This window comes from Terrapene carolina, unplaced genomic scaffold (genome assembly GCF_002925995.2).
Source record: "Terrapene carolina triunguis isolate 2854851 unplaced genomic scaffold, T_m_triunguis-2.0 Scaffold113, whole genome shotgun sequence".
Lineage (NCBI taxonomy): Eukaryota > Metazoa > Chordata > Testudines > Emydidae > Terrapene > Terrapene triunguis.
In genome coordinates this window covers 14,392,277-14,418,611 of record NW_020664464.1, presented here as the reverse complement: position 1 = coordinate 14,418,611, position 26,335 = coordinate 14,392,277, and the positions used below count along the sequence as shown (strand labels likewise).

Genomic DNA, 26,335 nt, shown 5'->3' with positions numbered 1-26,335 from the left:
AAAGCTTATGCCCAAATCAATCTGTTAGTCTTTAAGGTGCCACCAGACTCCTTGTTGTAGGTACCCACGACTCACTCTACATCCTTCACTGAGGGGACAGGCAGGGCTTGTCTTATGAATGGATAATCACAGCTGGTCTGGCTGTTTGATGCTGGGAGAGAGATTTTGAGTGAGCTACCCTTTATGAGATAGGGGAATGTCTTACTAGTTAAGTTTAGCTCTCAAAAGCGTGTATGATTTTATTTTATATGTAACCATTTGTTTCCGTTAATTCTACTTGCTTTGTCTTAAATCTCTGTTCTTTGTTAAATAAACTTCTTGTTTTTACTATAAACATATTTGAGTGCTGTGTGATAAGTGGAGGCATAATCTAAGGTGACTGGTAAGATGGGGTGTATTGTTCCCTTGGGAGCTGATCTGGGAATGCTATGAGTGGTCCAGTGGCTCAGGGGTGGGCACTCCAGGGGGATGCTCGGTGGACTCTGAGATTGGTGTGTGCCTATTGCTAACTTGTACAGAGGCCAAGGCCTGCACAGGCCTGGAAGGCAGTGCTTGTGTTACCAGAGGCTAGTGCTGTTGGGAATAGACCCACAACAGGCACAGACAAGGCTTCCTCACCCTAAGGGGAGGTGTTAGGGAGGTGCCTCACAACCCTGGGTACCCCCAAGGAAGCATCATAGTGGCATAGTTGACAGGATCTACACCCTGTTTGCTGGTTAGCTAAGGATCATGCTCCAGGCACTTTATATACCAGATAATACAGATACTGAGAGATTCACTCATGCAAAGATAGCAAACAAATAAAGAAAAAGGTTATGGTTTCTTATTTTCAACTTGTTTATTTTGAGCAAAGGAAACAGCATAAAAGAAGGACAACCCCCCCCCTTCTGCCACACAGCCAGCGCTGCTCCCCCTCCCCTTCCTCCTCATCTCCGGGAGGGAGTTGCTATTGTAACGGGCAGGAGTGTATGGACAGGGCATCTTTGTCCCAGTGGTGGCAGCACAGGCTCTGTCTCCCCCCCCAGCCCCGTGCTGCAGCTTCCTACCTTCCCCACCCCTCCATCATTTGCCACTGCAGAGTGAATGCAGGGCAGGCTTGATTTCAAATGTGCCCCTCCTCTGCATTTGGCTGGGATTAGGTTTGTGAGGAGGAGGCGGCAGCAGAGGAGAAAGAGCAGGATGCTGGCCTATAATTCCCCCCCCCCCCCCCCCGCTCCGAATTTGGACCTTGGGAAGTCACATGAAAAGACAAATTGCAGTTGGTGGGTTGCCTTTTTCTTGGTGTAGTTCTTCTCTAGGAATCAATACCTTCACAGCCTTAAGACCAGTCCTGTTTAGTTTGATCCATTTTTATATATTGATGCCAACTGAAAAAGTTGTCAAAAGATATTTTGAATGTAAAACGAAGTTTTTATTTCTATGTATTGTATTTTATTGAAATACATTCACAGTAATACAGACCCTTAATACATTCTGGTCCTGCAGTTCTTAAGCAGGCAAAGCTCCATTGATTTACACGGGACTTGAGGCCTGATCCAAACCCCAGTGAAATCAGTGGGAGTCTTTCAGTTGACTTAAGTGGACTTTGGATCAAGCTTTTGATTCCTAAGTGTTGCATGATCTGGTCTTGTTTAGTGTGTAATGGATTGTTTAGGTGTCTTTGGAGAGAGGTTAGTGATCAGTTTATCCATCTGTCTATGTGATCAACTCTAGTAATTTCTTTCACTTCATTTCCCCAGTTGAAATAGTGGATTCAGTGGATATCTACCTCAATCTGCTTCGAACTATCTTTGACTTTAACATGATCAGAAGCTTGCTGACTGGACCCAATCAGCTTAAGATAAGAATTGATGCCATGAATGGAGGTAGGATTCTGAGTTTCTGTTGTTGGCAATAAAAGTTAAAACATACCCAATACTGTAAACTATTTCAGGGTATTTTATTATGATGTAGTGCTAATATTCACTGACAGTGTATATTCCTGTTCGGAATTTGCTCTGTTGGTTTTGATGGGGGTTTTCCCTGAGTAAGGAGTGCAGGATTTGGTTGATCATTGTAGCAAAACCAGCTTGTGGAATAAATGATCATAGTGCACGTTTAAAAAGAGAGAACTTATTAGAGGAATGTGCTCTCTTGATAGTAATTGTTCATTACATTTTCTGAACAAATATGCTACATCTAAACTGTAATGTGGTTTATAAATCATTGCATATTGTGTTTAAAATTACAAGATACAGACCTTTTATGTAATTGAAGGCTATGAATAAGGAAGATATAGTTGTGTGGGTGTGTGTGTGAGAGAGAGAGAGAGAGAGAATAACTTTTTCATCTTCAGGTGACTATAACTCAATTCTGTTGCAGGATTTTAGTGAATTCATTGCCATCTGATAATAGGTGATTTATGTAAAACAAGTTACTGGTCTCAGGGTTTTTTATGCAAAGGTGTAATAAACATTATGAACATACCATTACAATTTACACTAATTTGTACTCCTTGATCGTCTCAACAGAGGCAGAAGGCGGGATATGGCGACTGAACGACCTTCTTCAGGTCAAGGTGCAGGAAAGTTTGCACTGATGTTGTTCAGTGGATAAATAAATCCCAAGATTTTCAATATGACTCCTTTAATGAGCATTAAGCTTAAAAGATTTTGTTTTTATTTAGAAGAGAATGGTGGAGAGGAACAGTTTCAGAAGTGGATGTGCATTATGATCACTAGCTAATAAATGCAGTTTGTATTTTTAACAGCTCCATTTTAATTTAAGATTTTTTCTAGGGTTTAATGGTAGGGGATTTGGCATTAGTAATACTCAAGAGATTTTTTTAATACAAATTCTGTGGCTGAGGAATGGAGGATTATATGACTGTCACTTATGACACACATAAAATTTTAGTTACTGGTATAGATGGTCAAACTGTGCATAATAAAAGTGCATTCACATTAGGAAAACGTGGCTTTTTATCACATTAGCTAGCATGTGGTAACTAACATGGTAAAATAGTGTGGACAAGGCAATTGTAATTTTAATGTTTTATCAGGTCAATGTAAATGCTCCCAATGTGTTTATTCCCTTAATATTTACCCTGACCTGATAACACATGTTAAAACTACAACTGCTTTGTCCAGGATTGTACCATGAGTTGGTTACTATGTATTAGCTAACACTATTTTTTCCTAGTGAAGACAAGGCCTAAGTATGTATGATAACTGTGTGTGTGGTCGCCCACATAGGGGATAAGAGCCTACTACTGTTAACAGCTAACAGAGTTACTCAGTAGCAAAAGCATGGATGTCTACCATCTGAGCTAACAGAGTTCCCACTGATAACCCTGGAGGGAGGAGGGGGAATTACACAGTGTTCAGTGAAATATTTGTTTTTCTTTCAGTTGGTATGACAGAGATGTGCGTGCAATACGAATGCACTAGTTAAGTCTTCTATTAAGTTTCCATGCTGTTGTGAATATTGGAATTTGAAGTGTGTATGCTCTTGAAAATGGATGGCAAATTCCTTTTGCAGTTATGGGACCCTATGTAAGGAGAATCCTGTGTGATGAATTAGGAGCTCCTGCAAATTCTGCAATAAACTGTATTCCTCTGGAGGATTTTGGTGGGCAACTTCCCGACCCAAACTTAACATATGCAACTACCCTGCTGGAGGCTATGAAAGGAGGCGAATACGGATTTGGAGCTGCTTTTGATGCTGATGGAGTAAGTATTTCAGCCATTCTGGGTTTTGGGTCAAGGATGTCATCTTTGCTAGTGCATCTATTAGACATTGAAGCATAATAGGCCCAATTTTTAACATCCCTAATTTTGAGGATACAGTTATTTGCATGCACAGATGATAGCAGTTGTACCCACAAATCAAGCCCAAATGATATCATTTGTGCTCTGTTGATTGCACCTGCAGATTTGTAGGGCAGGCTGAGGACTCTCTAAATATTTGGCCCAATTTGTCTTGGGTGTTTGCATAACTTCTCAGATAGAAAAAATGCAGCATATGTAAATGAGGGAGACTGTCTTAGTAACCGGCAACTAAATGAAGTTAATTTTGGCTGAGATTCTAAAATTCCTTTTGTGCTTCAGCTAAGTGAATTTTCTGCACGTAAGACAGGCAGTGAATCACAAGCTCTGTGTGTTTTTTAAATCTTGCATTCTTGCTACCAGCAATATAAACAGCAAAGTATTACAGCAATAACTTGGTATCTTCTTAAGATGGTGTATGTGTGGTGAGAGAGTGGGGGGAAGAAAAGGACAAAGAGGCTATTGAGGTACAAAAACCATTTACTGTTGTCAGTATTCAGTTGATACAAATTAACTACCTGTCTCTGGCTAGTACATATTCTCAGCAAAAAGATTATCTTACACTAGGGTAGCCACAAGCCCATCAAAATGCCATGTAGGAGACTGGAACCAGGGAGCATCTTGGAATTTTGATTCATTGGGCTAGAAGGAGATGTGGTTTGATAGGGAGATGATAAGCTTGCAGTGATCATGGGGATGAGCTACTCAACCTTGATTTCTCTCTGACACTTTTCGTCTTTCTTGTCTCCTCAGGACCGCTATATGATCCTAGGTCAAAATGGTTTCTTTGTGAACCCTTCTGATTCACTGGCAATTATTGCTGCCAATCTTTCTTGCATTCCATATTTCCGTCAGATGGGTGTTCGAGGGTTCGGTAGAAGCATGCCTACCAGCACAGCACTGGACAGGTAAGGGAGCAAGTTTTCTTTTTATCCTCATGGTCTTGACATTAGTTGTGACTTCTTCCATTTTTGATATTGTTGCCCCTTTTCAAGGCAAGCAGCTAGTCAAATTTTGGAGCCCTGGGGATTTTCCAGTTAGAAGTAGAAATTGATGGAGTGTGTGGTATTCTCTCTGGTGCCATCTTGTTTATTTACAAGGAATGTACAAAATTCTGCTTCTCTGAACATGGGAGGAACTAATACCAAAGTATTTTAGTATATAGTCCCAAGTCTCTTTAGCCAACACACTTTGGCCAAAAACTCTCTCTTTAGAGTGACCCTGGGAAAAGCTGTGCTCATAGGTTACTGCTTGTCTTTTGTGCTTTTTAGCCTCTGCCTCTCTATCTGTTCTTGCCTGCTCTCAGTTTTTGTGTGTTCTGTCCCCGACCTACCCACACACCTGCTCACAATACCAAGTGGAACCCGATGCCCACAAGGTGCTACTTTCTGGGCAAACTCTATTAGACCTTGTTTTAGGAGTGGCCCCTTAACTGTCTCTTATAACTATCTTAAATTAAGAGCATCTTTGAATGAGGATTTAACGCAACCCATAACAAATTTCACCAAGCTCATATGGCAGCCTACAAAACTGTGAAATCTTGTGATCAGGCCTTCTAAAATTTTTGACAACTTTTGATTGAAGTTTTTAGGGTGAACTTATTGGTAAATAATTGCTTAACTGGAGAAACCAATTTTATGGCACCTTTATTTTGCATTATGTGTTTTCCCTGTGGCCAGTCATCCCTGCTTTTGGTCAGTATCAGTGAACTGAGGATCTTTAAAAGTCTCAGTTTGAATAAACAACTAAAAATTCAGATTTGTATCCCAATCATAACTGCATTACACAATCTCTTGCCTCTGCAAAACTGGATTGGGAATTATCCAAGAACAGATTATCTCCGGATATTCCTGATTCCTCCTGCTTCTGGTTGGACTGGAAATAGAGTGATACCCAGCAACTTTATGTGGTATTTTGGTGGTTCCATTTCCAAAAAACGTAAGAAAATCAAAAGTATGCAAAAATGAATACTTATTTTAAAAGTTATAAAACCTTCACATATCTCAAAATTTTGCTTCAACTTTCAAGTAGTTTGGATAAAATAATAGTCTAATTTGCCTGTCCTTCATTAGGATGGAAACAGCACAAAACCTGAGGCAAAGCAGACTGGCAGGAAACAGGAAATAACCATTTGACCTCTTTCTGGATCAACAAGCATTTACCAGTAATTCCTGACCATAATTACTTTAGTCCATTTCCTAATAAATATTGGTTTAAGACTAAACCTGACAGTCCTGCTTATAATATTTATAACGGTTAGAGAGAGAGAAAGATGAAGGCCTAATGCAGCACTAAGTGAACATTTTAAAAGATTATATATAATCAGTTGAGATATAGAATTTATTATTCTGACCAGCTGAAATCTGAACAGGTGGTTTCCAAACGTATATTATCCTAGGACTGATAAACAAATAAGCGGTTGTCTATACCAAATGGTGTCTAGTCAGGAAACAGTTGTTTTAAAAATGAAATATTAATAGCATGAAAAGATTAATGCCTATCCAAAAACCAAGGATAGTAATACAGTGTGGTCCCTACTCATGGGACTTCTGAAACTGACAACGGCTTTTAAAGTTGACAATTCACATGCCCTTGGTGGTTGATGGATTTTTCAGAGAAGTTTTCCCTACTGTACGTAAATGTTGAGGCTTTAAGGAAATTATGCAGTATATTCAGGTTTCCCCCTCTCCCGCCTCAAACACACACTTCATGTAGGTCTCTGAAAATGGAATCTATCTTTATCATGAGATACTATGGTTTCAGTAAAGGAAATAGAGAAGAGTTATGTTGGACCTACAGTTCAGGATATCTAGGACATTTTAAACACATTTGCCTTCTGTCCCCCTTTTCCCCCCCCCCCCCCCCAGTAGTAGCTAAATGTATTAGAGGCTATGCATGTACTGAAGTCCACCTCAGCAACACTCTCAACAGTTGACATAGATTCTTGACCATGTTTACGTGATCTATTGGTTTCCAGATGGTCTCAAGTGAGTTACTGCTTAATTTGTTACAACATTACCAGTGTTATTTTTATGGGGCTAAGGCTTATTTATAAAATAAAACAGAGTGGTTGATAATGATGGAAGTTAGTTAAGGATATACATATTTCCCCAGCCATTCCTACAAATGTTTATTAACATTAGGTCTAGTTACTGCGTACATGGTGCATGTGATTTTTGTTTTTGTTTCTTTATTGTTTGTTTGCTTTTGCTTTAGGGTTGTTTTTGTTTTTCCTTGAAGATTGAAAGACTACAAGTGCTAGAAGCTGGAGTCCTCTAGTTTGCCACTTTCCATTGTGGCTTAGGACAGCCTGAATTGCTTGATTTTCTTACTGACTTGCTAGAGCTCTGAGATCCAGTGGTTCAATTGCCTTGATACCCAAGTCCTGACTAATATGTGTGATTTTTTTTTTTTAAAGGGCTACTTTAGTGAGTGCACATGTTTAAACCCTTTTCTTTAGGACTCCAAGCTAGACTTTAAAGTTGAACTGAGGTTTAATAATAAATGGTTAGTACTTTATCTACTGCAAATCACTTTTTCTGTGTGTGTGTTAAGTATGTGCATTGGAACACTGCAAGCAGTATCACAAATGCCTTTTCCAAAGAAGAGTTCCCTGAATGGATGGCCAAGCCATCACTGATTCCAAGTTTTACAGTGAAACTTGCCTTAAATGACCACCCACGTTACAGCAAAAAATTGGTTGTATAGAAGAGGCAATCTTTACAACATTTTAGTAAACTTGTATCTGAAATCTTTGTGCATAGTCTGAAGTGGTTTTTAAGAGTGGGGTTGCTTAAGGAAGTGTTTTTTTTATGTAGATTTCACTGTGCACCAGATTCTGAGTTCATTTACAACCGTGTAAGTTAGGAACAATTCTGTTGAAGTCAGTGGAATTATACCAATATAAAATGGGTGGAAGAAAGTAGAGAATCAAGCTGTATATGTTTACAGCATCTGTACTTCCATTGTTGTGGGTTAAATGGCTAACTTGAAAGAAAAATTATAGAAACTCACCTATTGTGTAGCCTATGAATGATCATAGAACTGGGAAAGCTGTTGCCTTTTTGAAGGCAAAGTGCATTCCCTGTACAGTCACAAGAGAGAACCTAAAAATCAAAGTTGTGCAGTTCTACATGGGAATAGCAAAAAAATATGGTGTTTAATATTAATCTTTATTATCTCAGTGTATATTTATGTAAATAGAGAAGAAATTGACATTTTAAAGAAATTAATATTTTAAAAGACGAAACTTTTTGTCTATTGTGGGAGATATATTTGTTCATTCTGCACAGTCTATCTTTTGTTGGTCCTTTTTATGCCTTTCTGGTGAGCTGGCCTGCCATACTCGGGGGACAGCTCTGATGGAACCACGTTGCGTATTCACTTATAAAACTGTTTGTGAGCTCATGCACTGGAAAGGAAACCTGGGGTAATTAAAGTGTATACCATGAACATTAGTGCTGGCAAAAGACGAGGAAATGATCTCATGCCTGTCATATGCTGTTAGTTACTATAAGAAATATGAATTGTTAAGGCTTAAGAGTAAAAGCTACAAGATGGCCTCGTAGGTCTTGGTTAAAATAGGTTTCCACATCTCTCCTGAAACCTCCTTGATCCAGCAAGATCAGAATTCAGTGTCCACAAAGCGAATCTTGCGTTTGTAATTAACATACATTTTTCATCTATATTGTTTGAGATCAGAGGTCCACCACAGAGAATCCTCTGTGCTAAAAATGTGATAGCATAATCACGGGTGAAAGTAACTTAAAGGACTTACCAGTATGCCGGAGTCCTGAGCGGGGGCGTGGCTTTAACTGGAAGAAGCGTGGCCTCAACCAGAAGAAGCGGGGCCTTTCAATATTTAAAGGCCCTGGGGCTCCAGCTGTGGCTGGGAGTCCCAGGGCTCAGGGGCGAATTAAAGGGCCCGGGGCTCCGGCCACTGCAGAGCTCTGGGCCCTTTAAATCACCGCAGGAGCCCTGCAGCCACAACCCCAGGGTGGCAGGGCTCTGGTGGTGATTTAAAGGGCCTGGGGCTCCGCCGCTGAGGGGAGCCCTGGGCCCTTTAAAGCGTCGCTGGGGCTCCAGCAGCTGGGCTCGGGCAGGGATTTAATGGGCCTGGTGCTTCTGCCACTGCCAGGAGCCCCGGGCCCTTTAAAGCACCACTCGGGCGGGGGTTTAAAGGGCCTGGTGCTCCTGCCACTGTGGGGAGCCCCGGGCCCTTTAAAGTGCTGCCGGAGCCCTGCCGCTGCTGGGGTAGCGGTGGTAGGGCTCGGGCAGGCACTTAAAGGGCCCGGAGCTCTGGCTGCTGCAGGGAGCCCTGGGCCCTTTAAAGCACCGTCGGAGCTTGGGGCTCTGGCGGCGCTTTAAAGGGCCCGGGGCTCCCCACAGTGGCCGGAGCACCTGACCCTTTAAATCACCACTGGGGAAGCCGGTCCTTAAAGGACTGTACCGGCTTACTTTCACCTCTGAGCATAATACATTTTCTGTGAATATTCATTCAGTTTTTTTAAAGTAATCTTTGTCTGTGTCCCTCTTATGTTCACTTTTACGTAATGTAGAAAACAAACTTAGTGTGAATACTCATGGAAAGCAAAGAAATTTTAAACTGGAACCATCTGGAAACTAATATTATTTGCTGAAATAAATCATGAATAATTTTTGGATAGTGATTTTTAACAGAAGAAATAGCAAACTCTGTTGAAGAAATTGTTATAAATTCTTCACCCTGCACTAACTGTAATTAGAGCTGTCAAGCGACTAAAAAAATGAATTGCGCAATTAAACAATAATAGAATACCATTTATTTAAATATTTTTGGATGTTTTCTACATTTTCAAATATATTGATTTCAATTACAACACAGAATACAAAGTGCACAGTGCTCACTTTATATTTTGTTTTGATTACAAGTATTTGCACTGTAAAAAAATCAGAAGTATCATGTTTCAATTAACCTACAAGTACTGTAGTGCAATCTCTTTATCATGAAAGTTGAACTTACAAATGTAAAATTATGTAAAAAAAAAAACCTGCCGTCAGAAATAAAACAATGTAAAATTTTAGAGCCTGCAAGTCCACTCAGTTCTACTTCTTGTTCAGCCAATTGCTCAGACAAACAAGTTTGTTTACATTTGCAGGCGATAATGTTGCCTGCTTCTTGTTTACAACGTGAGAACATTCATTCTCATGGCCACTAAGTGGTAAGCCATTGTAAATTCATGTGACTCCATTAACATCAGTGGATTTATTCCCGATTTAATTTGGTATAAATGAGTTTTGAATCCGATCCTTTAATATGTGTGTAATATCTCATGGTTTTACAGTTTCAGTATGATTGACTGGGGATATAAAAGACATAACTGAGAGAAAAGGATGCTCAAGGCTAACTCAGAACTATATGCTTTCTGAGTATGGACAACTGCCAGTGCCTGAAAATGTCCTGAGGTTAACAAGTTTGTTGTCAGAGGGAGAATTACAACCATTGTTAGCAACAGGGAAGAACACTTTAAAAAACAAGAAATCAAAGAATTTCTTATCTCTTATGTCAATCAATAGTCTTTATTTTTGTGTGTGTTATGTACTTAGAAGCTTTAGCATTGGAAGCTCAGAAATAATTTTGAAATAAAGCATTCTTAGAAATGGGTAGAAAAATGGACACATCTGTAACACACTAACAGTGGTTGCTAATCTTTCTTGAATGCATCTGTTGCATCCATTAAAAGAGCAGAAACAGCACTTTGGAGAGGAGAAGGAACATTATAGGCTAACAAACAGATCTACCTGTTCTTGAACAAGTTAGTAACATTAAGGTCAGACATATGCAGCTGGGATTTAATAATAATAGAGATTCATGATAAATGAAATTATGTGACAAAAATATTTTCACACTATAGTTACACTGGTTGGAAAACATTAGCATTTAAAAAAGGGTTTTGCCTTTCTTCAGGAAGGCCCTAATAAGTGTAAAACCTTCTGATTTAAACCTTTGTAGAATATTGTGGTCTAAATCTTTTGGATTTAGGCTGAAATAAATCTCTTTGCAACCTTATTTGGCACTGCACCTGACATTTCACTCAGCTAATTCCAAGGGGAAATTGAAAAAAATCTTAACCTGTAACTCAGTCAACAAAAAGCATATACTTCTGGATAACTTTCTTTTAACTGGTGATTCTGCAGTAAACTCAAGCTTCCAGTCACGTTAAACATATGGCTGCATGGCAACGAAGAGCAAGAGTCCAGCCTGGAAGTCCAAATCAGATTTTGGCTTTGGAAAGCTTGTTAATGAAATGCTTACCACTCATAATCAGAATACTCTGGGGGTTTTTATTGTTTTTTCTCCCTCAATTCACTCTTCAGTTGGAAGCATCATCTTGCATTGGGAGAAGACGGTTGAGGTTTGGCAAAGGGATGCTAGCCATACTACTAGCCATTTCATATTTAAATTGGCTCACCAGGTTATTAGTGCTATATTTCATTATTTCATTACAGCAGTGCCTGAAAGGACCACTGTAGTTAAGGTTGCCTCAGTGTTTCCTTTACTCAGGCATTTAGAAATGTTCTGAGAAGAATTTCTCTGGGTTGAAACTTGATGGACTAGAGAGACACTTTTTAATATTTTTGAGCACACTTTTTAATATTTTTAAAATATTCTATTATATGAAAATGTTATTAGATTGATAACCCAAAATTGCCATCTCTTATCCCTGTAATCAAAACAATGAATAAAACCAGAGAATAACAAATGTATTCCCTTATGTTCTGCACTGTGACTGTAATTACATATTCATTATCCTACCATCATAAACAAAAGACAGAACTGCAGCACCTCTTAAAATGATACAGTGTCTCTCCACCAGTTTTTACAGGATGGGAAGAGAGAAAGGTCTAGTTCTTGGAAATGTTATGCAGGAAGAAGTTGCAAGGTTTGATCATGGTCTGGATATGCATGTCAAGAAAGAATGTGGAGTCAAAAAGATGATAGCCAGAGTTTGTAGCTGGGTCTGGTGGGAGCAGCAAAAGCAGCAGTGGGGAGAGTGTCAAGGTAAGAAAGAGAAGTGAGGAATAAGGGCCTGATTCTACATCCACTGAAGTTTGTGGCAAAGCTTCCGGTGACTTCAGTGGAATCAGATCCTAAGAAAGGGACTTTCTAAACTGATCCATACTACAAAAAAAGTGTGGATTTTGTTGAGGGGATGAAAGACAATTTGGGCTAATTCTTTTTTCATCATAAATGGTTTGCCTATTTATAGTAATAAGTAGTATCTCCTCTTCCTGGTATCAAGTAGAATGATTAGGTATAAAATGCAGCTGAATAATTAAGTAACAAAATGCTTGTTACATTGGCCAAGGAGAAGCACCAGGAGGCCTTGCAGAGCTACCCAGTTGCACTGAGGAGGTGTAGGGGTGTGTGTGTATGTATTCCTTCAATAGACCAACCATCTCTACTGTCCAGTTTATGGGAGGGGTGGAGCCATGGCGCTGTCTCCTCAGACAGGGAGAGGATCAACTCAGTAGTATTCCTGCACATCTAGAACATGGGGACTGTGATTCTTGACAGCTCTTATGGAGGCAGTGCTAACGGGTGGTGGTGGGGAGTCCATAGTTCCTCTCTGTAATCCCGGCTGTTCTTATGGTGCAGCCACATGAAGACCAGCCACAATTTAGCGAAAATAATTACCCTTGAACCATTCCCTTCATTTTATAAAGGCACCGTATGGTATGTGAAACATTCCAAAGGATTTAGAAAGTTAGATGCAGCCATGTCAATGTGTTCTCTTCTGTATGCGGGGCTGGGTTGTTTAATAGTTTTTCACTGTGCATTATTAAACTTAAACAGAAGGAAGCGGTAATCCAGAGGACTTAATGTTGCTTAGGAATACGGTACTAACAAATGGAACACTGGATTACAAGAGAATTCAGTTAAGATGTTTAAATAGAGGTCCTTGACATATGTTTGGTTGAAGTGATTGTTTGAATATACTAATATGTACTTTGGGGAAAGTGTAGCAGTTGACAGGAAACATCTGCTTTAATGTGATCCAACATCAACAGGATTGTGGCAGTGTCTACCTCCTGAGACTCCATACATCGGACTTCATTTCTGTGGCAACACTTGCCATGAGTTTGGTGTGTGTGTATAAAATGAAGGTACACCCTGTTTACCAAACCTTTATCATAACAAAGTGTATTTTAGTGTCTAATTTTTGCACAACTGGCAAATCCAAAGCAAATAGAGCACTGACATTTAGCTAATGCTCTCTGAAATGAGTACCTCCGGATAAGTGAAAGTGGTTTCTATATTAAAGAGAAAGTTGGGTAGATTTGAAAGGCAGAATAGTCTAGTAGTTATGGCAGAAGAACAAGGGTCAGGGAATTATGGTGTTAAAAGCACCATTGCAACCCTCTAGCACATTTGTAAAATGTCATATGTCTGCACACAAGTGTCTGCAATAATGCACAGAGGTTCACACTACCACTATGATTGCATTTGCTCTGAGCAAAGCTAAGCACTGCGTGCCTCTGCAGCTGTTGTAGTGCCACTGTAGACAGCAAGAGCCAATGTGCCATTGCAATGGTGCAGCTAAGCCTCCTAGTACAATCCCACAATGTTCCTATATAATAGCTTGGGCAAAAATCCATCCAGGAGTTCTTAATTACACCTACCATATGGATTTTTGCTGTCTTTTTGTACTTCTACAATGCATAGTGTCTTTATGATTCCTTTTTTTCTGTATTATTTCCTGTATATTTTAAGTATTGTCTAGCTTTAATTAAAGTGAAAAGCTACCCAGCATAAAGGACACTGTTGAGACTGACAATCCTAAACTCTAGCACCCTTCCCTCAATGGCATTTGATTTTAAAATGTCCTTTATGTTGAATAATGAGTGGGCCCTTCTCAAATTAAGACTGCAAGTAGGTTAAAATCCCACTTTCCATGTGCATGACATCTCAGTAGAGAAGTGAGTGTGATTTCAGTATATATGCAAGTCGGGACCTTGTTCCTGCACACACTACCAAAGAAAGATAAGTCAGTCTCACACTGTCTCTTATCTGCAGTAGACTTGCTGTACATTTTTTAAGATGTCTGTCTCCAACTAAGTCAGTTGTATACAGGTTTTAAATTAGACTGAGCAGAAGCACTAATGGAAATATTACTGTAAGAAAGTTGGTTAATCAGAAGGACAACTGCACCAAGCCTTCAAAAACACAGTTTAGCACATTCAAGGAATAATGTATAAAAACTGGGGCCTGTAAAACTTGATATCACAAACTTTTATGTTAGCAAATGTACTACTGATGCAAACTAGGTGCTGCTATTATTTTTTTAAAGGGCACTAGAGCATTGAATTAAAAATATCTGCATAGTGTGGGTCCTATATACATCTATATACCTTATAAACAAATGTAAAATTTCATTGTACCAGCTGTCATTCACATTAAGGAGCTAATTGTTTTGGTTACACAAAAATAACCTGTCAAAGAGGATTTAAAGAGAGAGAGAATTTCATTTCAACTAATTTCTTCTCTTGCAGCGCATGTTGGTTTTGCTTGGTGGTATCTATCTGCCATTGGATGTTGTATAACATGCTGGCAACAGATCCAATTATTGTTTCATCAGTGGATGTTTCTTAAATATGCAGATAAAGTGGTAATGATCTATAAATTCTAAATGTCTCTAAGGGAGCAAATCCAACTCCTCTTTGTTACCTTTGATGCAGGATGTGATATGACTTGGTGCAGTGTGCTACATCTAGTTAGATGTTTGCCTGGATAGGCCTGCCGTGTTTTTGGCTGTCTGTCCACAGTCTCATTATCCTAACTTGTACTGATGAACACATTCCTTCATGCCATGGTCATGGCAGTGCACATTTTGGAGGTATGTGAGTTTTTTCTCCTTCCTTAAGAGATTAGTTTTCAGGCAAATACAGGAACTCCTCACTAAAAGTTGTCCCGGTTAATGTTGTTTCGATGTTAAGTTGTTAATCAATTAGGGAACATGCTCGTTTAAAGTTGTGCAATGCTCCCTTCTAACGTCGTTTGGCAGCCACCTGTTTTGTCCACTACTTGCAGGAAGAGCAGCCCGTTGCAGCTAGCTGGTGGGTGGTTGGAACCAGGGTGGACCAGCAGCCCCACTATCAGCTCCCCATTCCCCTAAGTTCCCTGTGCAGCAGCTGTCCCTCCCCCCACTGCCATGTGCTGCTCCTGCCCTCTGCCTTGGAGCTGCTCCCAGAGACTCCTGCTTGCTGAACGGGGGGAAGGGGGAAGAGGAGGGCTAATGTCAGGGTGTCTCCCCCTCCCCCCTGCTCCTGCACCCCGCTTACCCCATCTTCCATAGAGCAGGGGGGACACACGATGGGAAGGGAGCTTCTAGACAGTAGCTGCAGGTCTCAGGTCTCCGCAAGCTGATTTAATTAACAGGGAAGTGTACTTAAGCCTGGGGTCAGCTACTTAAAGGGGAAATGTGCATTTTTTCTCTCACACACAGGGTGTGTGTCTCTGTCTGTCTGCCCTCCCTCCTTTCCTGCTGCCTTGTGGAGAGTTGTGAGAGAGGGCTCAGTCAATTGCTAGTTCATTTAGCAGTAAGGCATTCCCTGGGAAATATCCCACCCTCTGACTCCTCCACCTCAACCAAGCTTCACAATCATCATCACTGTGTACCAGTATTAAATTGTTTGTTTAAAACTTATACTGTATATGTGTGTGTGTGTATATGTGTGTGTGAATTTAACGTGTATAAGCAGACCCTATCCAAATCTAAAACCTAACCTTGAGGCAGATCAAGTCCATGTTTTCTCGTACATTTATATATATAGTCTTTTGTCTGGTGAAAAAAATTTCCCTGGAACCTAGCCCCCCCATTTACATTAATTCTTATGGGGAAATTGGATTTGCTTAACATTGTTTCGCTTAAAGTCGCATTTTTCAGGAACAGAACTACAAGGTTAAGTGAGGAGTTCCTGTATATTAATGACCATGCCCTTTCAGTCAAGAACACTCCTTAGGTTTCAACTGCAAACTAATAGCCTGTCAGAACTGAAGAAACATATCTGCAGTGTGAGATTCCACATGGAAACAGGACTTCCCGCCCTGCTTCAGAGAGAGGTGTTTTGATTTCTTTGTAATGTTGGTTTGAATGTTAATTCAAAGCAGCTGTGATAGGCCGAGAATTCCCTCGGCAACAATTGACAATTCCCTTGTACACTCACCCAAGCCTTATAAAACTCAGAGCAGGCAGAATTTGTTCACGTTCTTTTGCATTTCATCATATTTTTTTCTAAATCTGTAGTCACCTATCACACATTAAAAGAGAGTGGAACAGCTTGAAGTCACAATTAGTCTGTTTTAGGGTGAGCTTTGGGTTTAATTATTTTCTGATAAATGAAGAAAAAAATAATTTGAGAGCCAACTCCACAGAAGTGAATGGTATGAAAAAATAGGGTGAGTTTCCCCCTTTATATTAGTTGTTACCATCTAACCATTCAGAATAATCCTCCTAGCACTGCTATCCCCAAGATCACAATGGAGTGAGGAGGATCTGTCATTATGCTTGTGCAATTTAAGCTGTGCCAAGGATGAGAGTTTATTCATAACATGTTCCGGGACAGCTGTAGGAATGCCACCAAATGTATTCTTAGTCAGAGGTGAGAATGAGAGTCTTTGGACGTCTTGGAAATTTCCACAAGGAGTGGATTGTGATCAACTGTGCATCTTGGGTTCTGCAATGGCTGCACTACGCAGATGCAGCTCCTAGGAAGAAAGGGGCTGAATCTAAGAGAGCATACAGCAGGATTGTATAATTTTGGATTGTGTGTGTTACTAGGGCTAAGTTTTCATTTTATTGCTGTGCAGCAGAATAAGGAAGAGTAAGTCCCTCCCCTCCCACCAACCTCCCTACTTGGGTCTGAGTTTGGTGAAACACACAGACGTCGTTATAAGCAAGAGGGGAGGAGATAGCAGAGACTTAGCTCTGCTCCCTACTTGCTGGCCAGAATAGCTGGCTGGGCGTGAGGGGGAAGTAAGCTGGGCCTTTCCAGGGACTTCAGTAAATTACTCTGTCTCTACCACGCTGCAAACCAATAGGGGAGCAGAGGAGGAACTGCTACTCTGAGGCACAATTCCTTCCTGGGCTGCGACCAGTGTGGTGCAGCCATCTGTCCCTTACTCAGAGCTGAGCCTGAAAGCTCAGTCCAGCCCAGAATGATGATGTACTATGGGTGTGCACTCCCAGCTTTCAGGACATTAGATCATGGCGTGTGCTCAAAAATCTCCTGAGTTAAGAGGCAAGGAAAGGGTTGAGACAGAGTAAATGTACGAGAAAACATGGACTTGATCTGCCTCAAGGTTAGGTTTTAGATTTGGATAGGGTCTGCTTATACACGTTAAATTCCCATGGGAGCAAGACGGGGCCCTCACTGGGACAGGAAATACAAAAAAGCTGCTTTTAAAACTAACTGTGTAAGCAGCGTGGTTTTTCTCTAAATGCATTTTCTCAGCCTTTAGCATGTTGCACTATTAAATGTGCCTGTATTAAGAAACACTCCCCTTTGACCTTCCCACATACATTTTTCATTGGCTGTAATTGGCTGAACCTTGTATCTATTAACTGGGAAAACCAGCATTTCACTGTGTATTCTGATGAGACTGCATATGGCAGTGGACAGATATGTAGTTAATCTATAATCTTCCTAATGCTGTACCTGTCTTATTACCTCTCAATAGATTTGTGCTACCATGAATGTACTGCAGGTGTTCCTGTGGATCTACTGCCAAAAAGGCCAATAGTGGTTTAATAAAAAAAGACACAAATTAAGGAATGTAGCAGAAAAGCAAATTGATATGCCAGCCCACCCTGTGTTTGCGAATAAAACAGGGGTTAAAACAAAGGGCCCTTCTCCTTCAAAGGCTTATTCACTCTTACTACGGACAGCTTGCTGTCACAAGCACTAGGGTTTTCTCCAATGAACAGAACAGATGGCAGCCTAGAGAGTCTCCCACTGTGGATAAACAATAATATTTGAAGAGGTTTTGAGAATTGTCCCTAGGCCAAATTTTGTTTTATGGCCAGTTTACCCTGAAGGAAGGCTCTGTCCGTGCACATTTGAGGCTCATTAGGAGCAAGAAGTTGTCTGCTGCCTCTCCTATAGGCTAAATCTGAGAAGGCCCAACAGCCACCCTGGTTGGGCTGGGGCTATGAAAGGAGTCAAGGGAGTTCTAGCAGAAGCTCTGTACTGACAAGTTGCTGGTGAGAGGCCACTTATAATGGAGAATGGGTATCTCCTTTTTTATTTGTGGTATGAACTACCCATTACACTGTTTTTATGCTAGCCTGAAAAAAAGCTGATTCATTCTATAGTTTTGACTTCTTCATTTGTAACAAGTTACAATTAAAATCACCTCAAACTTTATTAAACAAACTATGAATCATTTCCCTCCTTTCCTTTCCAAACTGAGAACCAACACAAGGATTCTGTTTAATTCCCACAGAAACCTGTCTGTTTCATCTCTCTCTAAAATCCTCAGGACGTTTTCGTAAAGGAATAAACAGGCTAGTTTGATTTAAAGGCAGATAGTCCAAGTGGAACTTGAAGTAGTACAGTACGGTCTTGCTGACACTGATGATCCTGCCAGTGCTCATGTCGTTACTGTGATTTATGACAGGCTAATTTATACAAAAGCATGAAGCTGTTTGTTCAAATGGTGTCCACGTTTTTCTACCTTCTCCTCCTCCTCCTCCTCCTCATGTGTTTGCTTCCAAGTCTGACAGACCTCCCAGGTTTGAGAAGCTGCAGTGTGTTCTCCTGTTCTTTATCTGGGCAGCCCTTATTCTCTCTGAATCACAGGATGGACAAACAAAGATTCCATATAATTTGAGAGGTAGTGGGGCAGAGATACTATGGAACCAACCTTTAAGTGTATATCTAAATCTATAGATTTGGGGGGGGGGGTAAAGTATTCTACCCTAAAATATACTTCAGCTTAGAGCACTCTTCCTACAGTGTTTTGGGCCACATATTGTGGATTTGGTGGGATCTGTGCAGATTTATTCTGCATCTTTGTCAGGATACACCTGGCCATGTTCCTTTTGGAATCAGCTGGCTTCATCATGGTATGTCTATACAAACTAATAATTGTTGGTCATACATCCATTCCCAATGTGGGGTCTTTTTCCTCTGATCGCTTCCTCTGGCTAAGAATTACAAATAAAGCACCAATGGCCTTATCTGAAAAACTGATCTCCTGGAGTTAAAAGCAGAGGTTAAAGTAAAGAGGGGGAGGGATGGAAAGGAGGGAACACAACTCTCCCTCCTCTGATAAAAGGAAGGGGGAGCGCTCCCTCTTCTCCATGGTTTGGATAACCTCATAACTCCCTGTTTTCCTTTGCCAGCACAATGAGAGCTCCCCTCCTGTTTTCAATCTACTTTAGCCAATTAGGTAGAAGAGTAAAGTGCTGTCAATATAGTAATAAAACACTTTGTATTTATAGTGCACCTAGCTGCTGAGGATCTGAGGGGTTTACAGTGAGTGACTCTGGCATAGAATATAAAATGATTTGTCTGTCTGACTTTATGAGAGGTGCGTGGAATCTTCATGCACATACTGTTCTTAGCTAATGTTTTGTTTTCTTACAGTACAGATGCCCAGGTGGCCTTTGTGACCTTTCAGGAAAGCCCAGTAGAGACAATAACAAATATTTGCCAAGTTCTCAGCAGGACGAACCCCTTCACTTGAGTTAATGTATTGTTGTTCTTTAGTTTCTTCTATGCATGGATGGCTCTTGTGTGCTTTCAAGGAAGCCTTGAAATAGAAATTAAAGACACCTGCCAGCTTGCCTTTAACAAAAACATTCTTCTTTGCTGTTCTCTGCTTATGTGCACTGGATCGACTTCAACACAGGAGTCCGCCATAGGAGAAAGGAGTCTGATAAGGTTGCAGGAAGGTAGTCCAGCGGTGTGCTGTAGATTAGCAAAGACAGCCATTTTCTAGATGTATGGGAAGGAGCCTGTCTTTGGCCATAGAGCTGAGGCAGAGTCACAGACTGTGCTCTTGGAAATGGGGCAGTTACAGAATACCTAATCTAACTGGTCACAGCTGCTAAAAGGGGGGTCCACTTCTCTCTTAGAGAAATGCTGCGCAACCTCTCTTAGAAATGCTGTTGAAAAGTGATTCAAATGAATGGTCTATGAATGGTATAAAATAGCCTTAAGAATTACTGCTGAACAGCTATTGTACCCAGTTGCATCCCTGCCAAACGGTCAGATTTTGCTTCACTTGTGCTATGAACTCTGTGCACTCAGACATCAGAGCCATTGTTGCTCTACGGTACATGTGTGTGCAATTTTGCATAATAGGAACTGTGAGCTCTGAGCCAAGTGGTTTTATTGTCTGAAAGCCACAAATGCTATTAGAGGATATTTCTGCCAAAAAACCTCTCTCTGTCTTGTTGTGTATTCCTATCAATGTTTTCATTTTCTATTTGTTTTTACCAAATTAACATATACTGTACCTTGTCTCCATCTGTGTCCTTGCTTTTGAAACCGCCATGTGCCTGTTACTGTATATGTCAACAGCTGCGTATAGTGAATCTGTAAGAACATTTGTGTAGGGAATAATTAGGATTTCATAAGGCAGAGGGGCACAGGTCTGTCCTGAAGGAAATACTCCCTTGGGGAGTCGCTTCTAGCAACATTTATGAAAGAAGGGACAAAGTCATGCATTATGGGATTGAATCCTGAACCAGTGGCTAAGGCAACGTGAGAATAGTGCTTGGTGTGGCACATCCCAATGACTCCACCTTTTGGGATCCCACACACTTAACAAAACAAACCTCCAAGGAGAAAAAGCTAAATCCTGCACAAGCTGCACCTTGTGCAAAACTTTCCAATACGTTCATAACTGAGAGAAACAGATTAAAATGCTATTAGCTAACAAAATAGTTTTTGTTCTGGGTTTTCCAACTGATAAATGGCAACCCTGGAAATATAGTATTATAGAGAGGACCTCTCTTTGGTATTTTCATTTATTTGCACATTGTGCCCCAGGGAGGCTTAATTGCATTGGAGGGATGGGGAGTAATTTACTACACCCATTTAGGGATTTATCTAACACACTCACCCTCCTGGCCAGGACAGCCAACTCTCTCTCTGGCTCTACCTACTCCCCATCCAATTGCTCCTCGGAAGGCAGCATCTGGTCTGCAGCCCCTGTGCTCCCTTGAATGCCGGGGGCTGCAATAGTGACAAGGCTGCATTACCACACAGGGGAGCCTTGCCCCTTCTTACTCCCCTGCACAACTGCATAAAGACTAGTCACAGTCTAGCCAGCAAAAATTATGCATGGTGGTGTCTGTGAAATTGGTCTTTATGCTCTAACCTCTTGATGTCTCTGCAAGATTCCCATTAATGCTTTAGGGATCTATGCATGTCCCTCCTGGAGAAAATAAGACACATTATGCCCAGCCCTCTTAATATGACTACAGTACACACAGGCATAACAAGTGACCGTATTCAAAACTGGAGGTTCACCAAATGTTTGCCCGGGAAGGCACTTTTCAGAAGCACAAAGGTGGGAATGGGAAAGGAACCAGTTATCTTATTTTCATGAGAAGCCAAGTAGTGGTGGTTCATTCCCCAGGTTCTTGGAATAGCAGGAAAAAGCAGTGTTCTTTGGAGTTAGACTTTGCATTTCCCTTAGGGATTATTCGTTCTTCTTTGAATCCTTGTCCAGGAGGGTCCTACTAATGGTGCGCATGTGCCTTTTGTGGTTGGGGTTGGAATCTTTTGACCTGCAGCATCTGCTGGGACTGTTGCCTGTTCCCTGCGTGTGCTTGTGCCTCTCTACACATGAGGATGGATTACAAGCTGTCAGGAACAGTATCCCTGATAAGGCCACAGCACGCCTAGTGGCTGAGCTTTGTAACTTTGTCCTCACCCACAACCACTTCAGATTTGGGGACAACTTATACCTTCAAGTCAGTGGCACTGCTATGGGTACCCGCATGGCCCCACAGTATGCCAACATTTTTATGGCTGACTTAGAACAAGGCTTCCTCAGCTCTCGTCCCCTAGTGCCCCTCCTCTACTTGCGCTACATTGATGACATCTTCATCATATGGACCCACGGAAAGGAGGCCCTTGAAGAATTCCACCTGGACTTCAACAATTGCCACCACACCATCAACCTCAGCCTGGACCAGTCCACACAAGAGATCCACTTCCTGGACACTACAGTGCAAATAAGTGATGGTCACATAAACACCACCCTATACCGGAAACCTACTGACTGCTATACGTACCTACATGCCTCCAGCTTCCATCAAGGACACATCACACGATCCATTGTCTACAGCCAAGCCCTAAGATACAACCGAATTTGCTCCAACCCCTCAGACAGAGACAAACACCTACAAGATCTTTATCAAGCATTCTTAAAACTACAATACCCACCTGGGGAAATGAGGAAACAGATTGACAGAGCAAGATGGGCACCCAGAAATCACCTACTACAGGACAGGCCCAACAAGGACAATAACAGAATACCACTGGCCATCACATACAGCCCCCAGCTAAAACCTCTCCAGCGCATTATCCACGATCTACAACCTATGCTGGAAAATGATCCCTCACTCTCACAGACCTTGGGAGGCAGGCCAGTCCTCACTTACAGACAACCCCCCAACCTGAAGCAAATACTCACCAGCAACTACACACCACACCACAGAAACACCAACCCAGGAACCAATCCCTGTAGCAAACCTCGTTGCCTACTCTGTCCCCATATCTACTCTGGCGACACCATCAGAGGACCCAACCACATCAGCCACACCATCAAGGGCTCATTCACCTGCACATCTACTAATGTTATATATGCCATCATGTGCCAGCAATGCCCCTCTGCCATGTACATTGGCCAAACCGGACAGTCCCTCCGCAAAAGAATAAATGGACACAAATCGGACATCAGGAATGGTAACATACAAAAGCCAGTAAGTGAACACTTCAATCTTCCTGGTCATTCTATTACAGATTTAAAAGTCACTATCATTGAACAAAAAAACTTCAGAAACAGACTTCAAAGAGAAACAGCAGAACTAAAATTCATTTGCAAATTTAACACCATTAATCTGGGCTTGAATAGGGACTGGGAGTGGCTGGCTCATTACAGAAGCAGCTTTTCCTCTCCTGAAATTGACACCTCCTCATCTATTATTGGGAGTGGACTACATCCACCCTGATTGAATTGGCCCTGTCAACACTGGTTCTCCACTTGCGAAGTAACTCCCTTCTCTCCATGTGTCAGTATATAATGCCTGCATCTGTAACTTTCACTCTATGCATCTGAAGAAGTGAGGTTTTTATCCACGAAAGCTTATGCCCAAATAAATCTGTTAGTCTTTAAGGTGCCACCAGACTCCTTGTTGTTTTTATAGGGCAGAGTGGCCCAACCACCTTTCAGTGCCCTCTCACCTCCTGTGGCAGCGAGACAGAACTCAGCAGTGCCCACCTGCTACTCCATCATGCCCTTTTATCAAATCAGTTTGTAAATATCACTCATTACCACATTTAGTTTAGTTTAGGAACTTTTTCTGCCCTGTTGGCAGCCTCTTCCTTATTTTTCTTTTCTTCAAAATTTTTTCCCCTTCTTCTGACTACTACTCTGTGCTGAGGCACCTTCCTACCTAATAGCTGAGCCTAAATCCTCCAGCTTCAACCCATGCCTGTTGCGTGACAGATTTATTCCTTAGTTGATAGACCCCAGGCAGTATCTTTTCTGTTTGTGTGAGAACCATGTTCTGGACCATAACTCCATATGCTGATTCTTCTCACAGAACTCACCACTCCAGAGATATGAAAGCTATCAGTATAGGGTACTACTACTTTGGGCCTACTTACAGCTCCAGCAATAGTGACGGACCATCTGAGATGGCAAAACATAGACATCTACCAATATCTGGATGATTGTTTTTCCAGAGGGAAATCCTCACAGAAAGTGTCTTGTACCCCGTGCACAGTCCTCAAACTGGTTCACTTTCTAGAACTGAGAGTGAATTACAGGAACTGATCCCCCTCTCTCCTACCCAGCTCTAGAAACTGTAGGGGCTTATCTAGATTTCAAATTGGCAATGAGATAGGAAACAATGAGCTGGCAGATCACCTCAGCAGATGGTACTCAGCAAGTCAGGAGTAGTTGCTGAAGGACTCCGTTGTCAAGCTTGTATTCCACAGATGGGGCTTCCCTGTGATAGACCTGTTTGCCAACAAGAACAAAAAATGCTGTCTCTTCTGCTCCAGGCCAGGTACCAGCCCAGGGTACCAACATGCTTTCCTCATACAAGGTTTTCTTTCCTCCTCTCCTCGTGATGGCCAAGATCGTAAGGAAGATCAGGCAGGATTCAGCCACAGCAATACCTATAGCCCTTTATTGGCTCACAGGCCACTGCACCTATCCACACAGTTGTCAGTCTCTCTCTTCAATCTGTCAGACTTACTCTCCCAAAATCAGGGACAAATTCTCCACCCAGACCTCATGTCTCTACATCTGACTGTTTGGAAGTTGGCTGGTTGAGCACAACAAACAGGGATTATTTCATAAAAGTCCAAGAAAACCGGAGACAAAGCGGGAAACCGTCTACAAGATCAGTCTACAGATCAAAGTGGAAGAGAGTTTCCATCTGGGCTTCACAACAAAGACTTTGGGAAATTTTTCTGTGACCAAGATTCTGGACTTCATCTTCCAGGTCAAGCTCTCAGGCCTTAACCTCAGCTCTACCAGGGTCCTTTTAGCTACCATTTCAGCATGTCACCCTTGCATCCAAACTTACATGGTTTTCTCTCATCCCCCTATTTCCAAATCTCTCTAAAAGGTCTGGTTCAGGCCTATTTCCTCCCCTCCCCCATTTGGGAGTCTCACTGTCCTGGGATTTTAATGAAGTTCTTATGGGCCTTGTGGAACCCCATTGATCTCCATCCCTTAGTGTTCTTTCTACCATCACACTCTCAAAACTGGCTTCCTAGTAGCTATCACTTCAGCCAGGAGAGTTAACAAGATTCAAGCACTAATGGCAGACGCTGTTATACTCTTTTCCATAGGGATAAAGTTGTGCTGAGACACCACCCTAAGTTCATCACCAAATAGTATCCGACCTTTGTTTAAACCAAACAATCAACCTCCCCGTTTTCTTCCCCAAACTACCCTCAAATGTGGGAAAAAAACACCCCCTTACTTTATTATTTAGACGGGACAAAGACTTGAAGGAGAGAACAGCTAGTTACCTTACAGTAACTGGTTCTCCAAGATGCTTTGTCTATGTGGATCCCCCACCTGCCCTCCATCCCTGCTCCTTCAGAGTCCATATCTGCTCAAATCCTGAGTTAGTGAAGGAACTGAAAAGCAGTTGGGTCACTCTTCCCTATATGCCCTCAGCTGGGAGAGAGGAACAGGGATGTTTAGGGCATGGACACTATTGGTCAAAATATTCTGATCTCATGTTCATGAGGTGCATGCGCACCTAGAGTGGAATCCACATGGACAAACATCTTGAGGAACCACAGTTTTTATAAGGTAAATAACTGTTCTTTTCTGGGTGTGTTCACAGCATCCTGTTTTTCTATATAAACTTGCACATTGTTCAAGTTTCCCTCAAATCCATTTCTACACATCAAAAATGTTTTCCCTTCCCTAAAAAAAGCAAAGCTTTTCAGCTTATCATTATTTACACAGATCTGTCTGACTTGGCATCAGATTTTCTCTCTCTCTCTCAATAAGCAATATTGTTTGTCTATGAGATGCCAGATTAGGTGATGAAGTATGTCTTTAGCACAACATAATATTTTTTCTTAATTTTTTTTAAACATGTATTTGTTTTGTGTGTTTAATCAAATAGCTGACTTTTATTCATTGTGGCCTCGATTTCAGCAAGGTACTAAAGTGTACGTCTAACTTTAGGCATATGAGAGGACCCATTGATTTGAACGTGCTTACATACTTTGCTGAATTGGGCCCTGTCTGCTTCTTTTACCATTGGCCCTATTTTCAGTTAGAAAATTGTAAGGCGTAGGAATAAATTAAATTTTACACAAGTTGTGGGTGCATTGCAATAGCTCTTCCACCCCTTCTTTTCTTCTTCTCTCTTCTCCCGTTTTATTAGGTGGCATCCTCACATACACTCCAACCCCTATGCCCTACATAAAAGATCTCTAGTGCTGAAAAGAAGTCCTAAAAATTTCATGTGGAGCCAGGGGAGGATTCCCCTGGTACAGGCACTACAGAAACCAGCTGTAAGGCTACCACAGGAGAACCTGTTCATAAACCCCAGCACAGGGAATTAGCTGGGATGGGATAGGGTGGGATAGTCATAGAGGAAGGAATGCACTGTGCAGCACCTGTGGGTATACTGGACAGTGATGCAGCCCGTAGCGCAACCCAGGGAGGCTGCCATAATTTAGAGAGCCCCCCAGGGATGTCTAAGTTATGCTGGGGGCACCTTAGCCCCGCCTGACCATACATACCTAGTCTGGACTGAGAGTTCTGT

General features: G+C 41.6%; 1 protein-coding gene across 1 annotated transcript in view; it reads left to right on the top strand.

Moving 5' to 3' along the window:
• PGM5 (phosphoglucomutase 5) overlaps positions 1 to 26,335 on the top strand; it is a 121,495-nt gene that overhangs the window by 25,754 nt on the left and 69,406 nt on the right. The window contains exons 4-6 of the mRNA XM_024200162.2: positions 1,740 to 1,865; positions 3,520 to 3,710; positions 4,560 to 4,714. Of these exons, the coding sequence (XP_024055930.1) occupies positions 1,740 to 1,865; positions 3,520 to 3,710; positions 4,560 to 4,714 (472 nt within the window). The remainder of the gene's footprint in view (positions 1 to 1,739; positions 1,866 to 3,519; positions 3,711 to 4,559; positions 4,715 to 26,335) is intronic.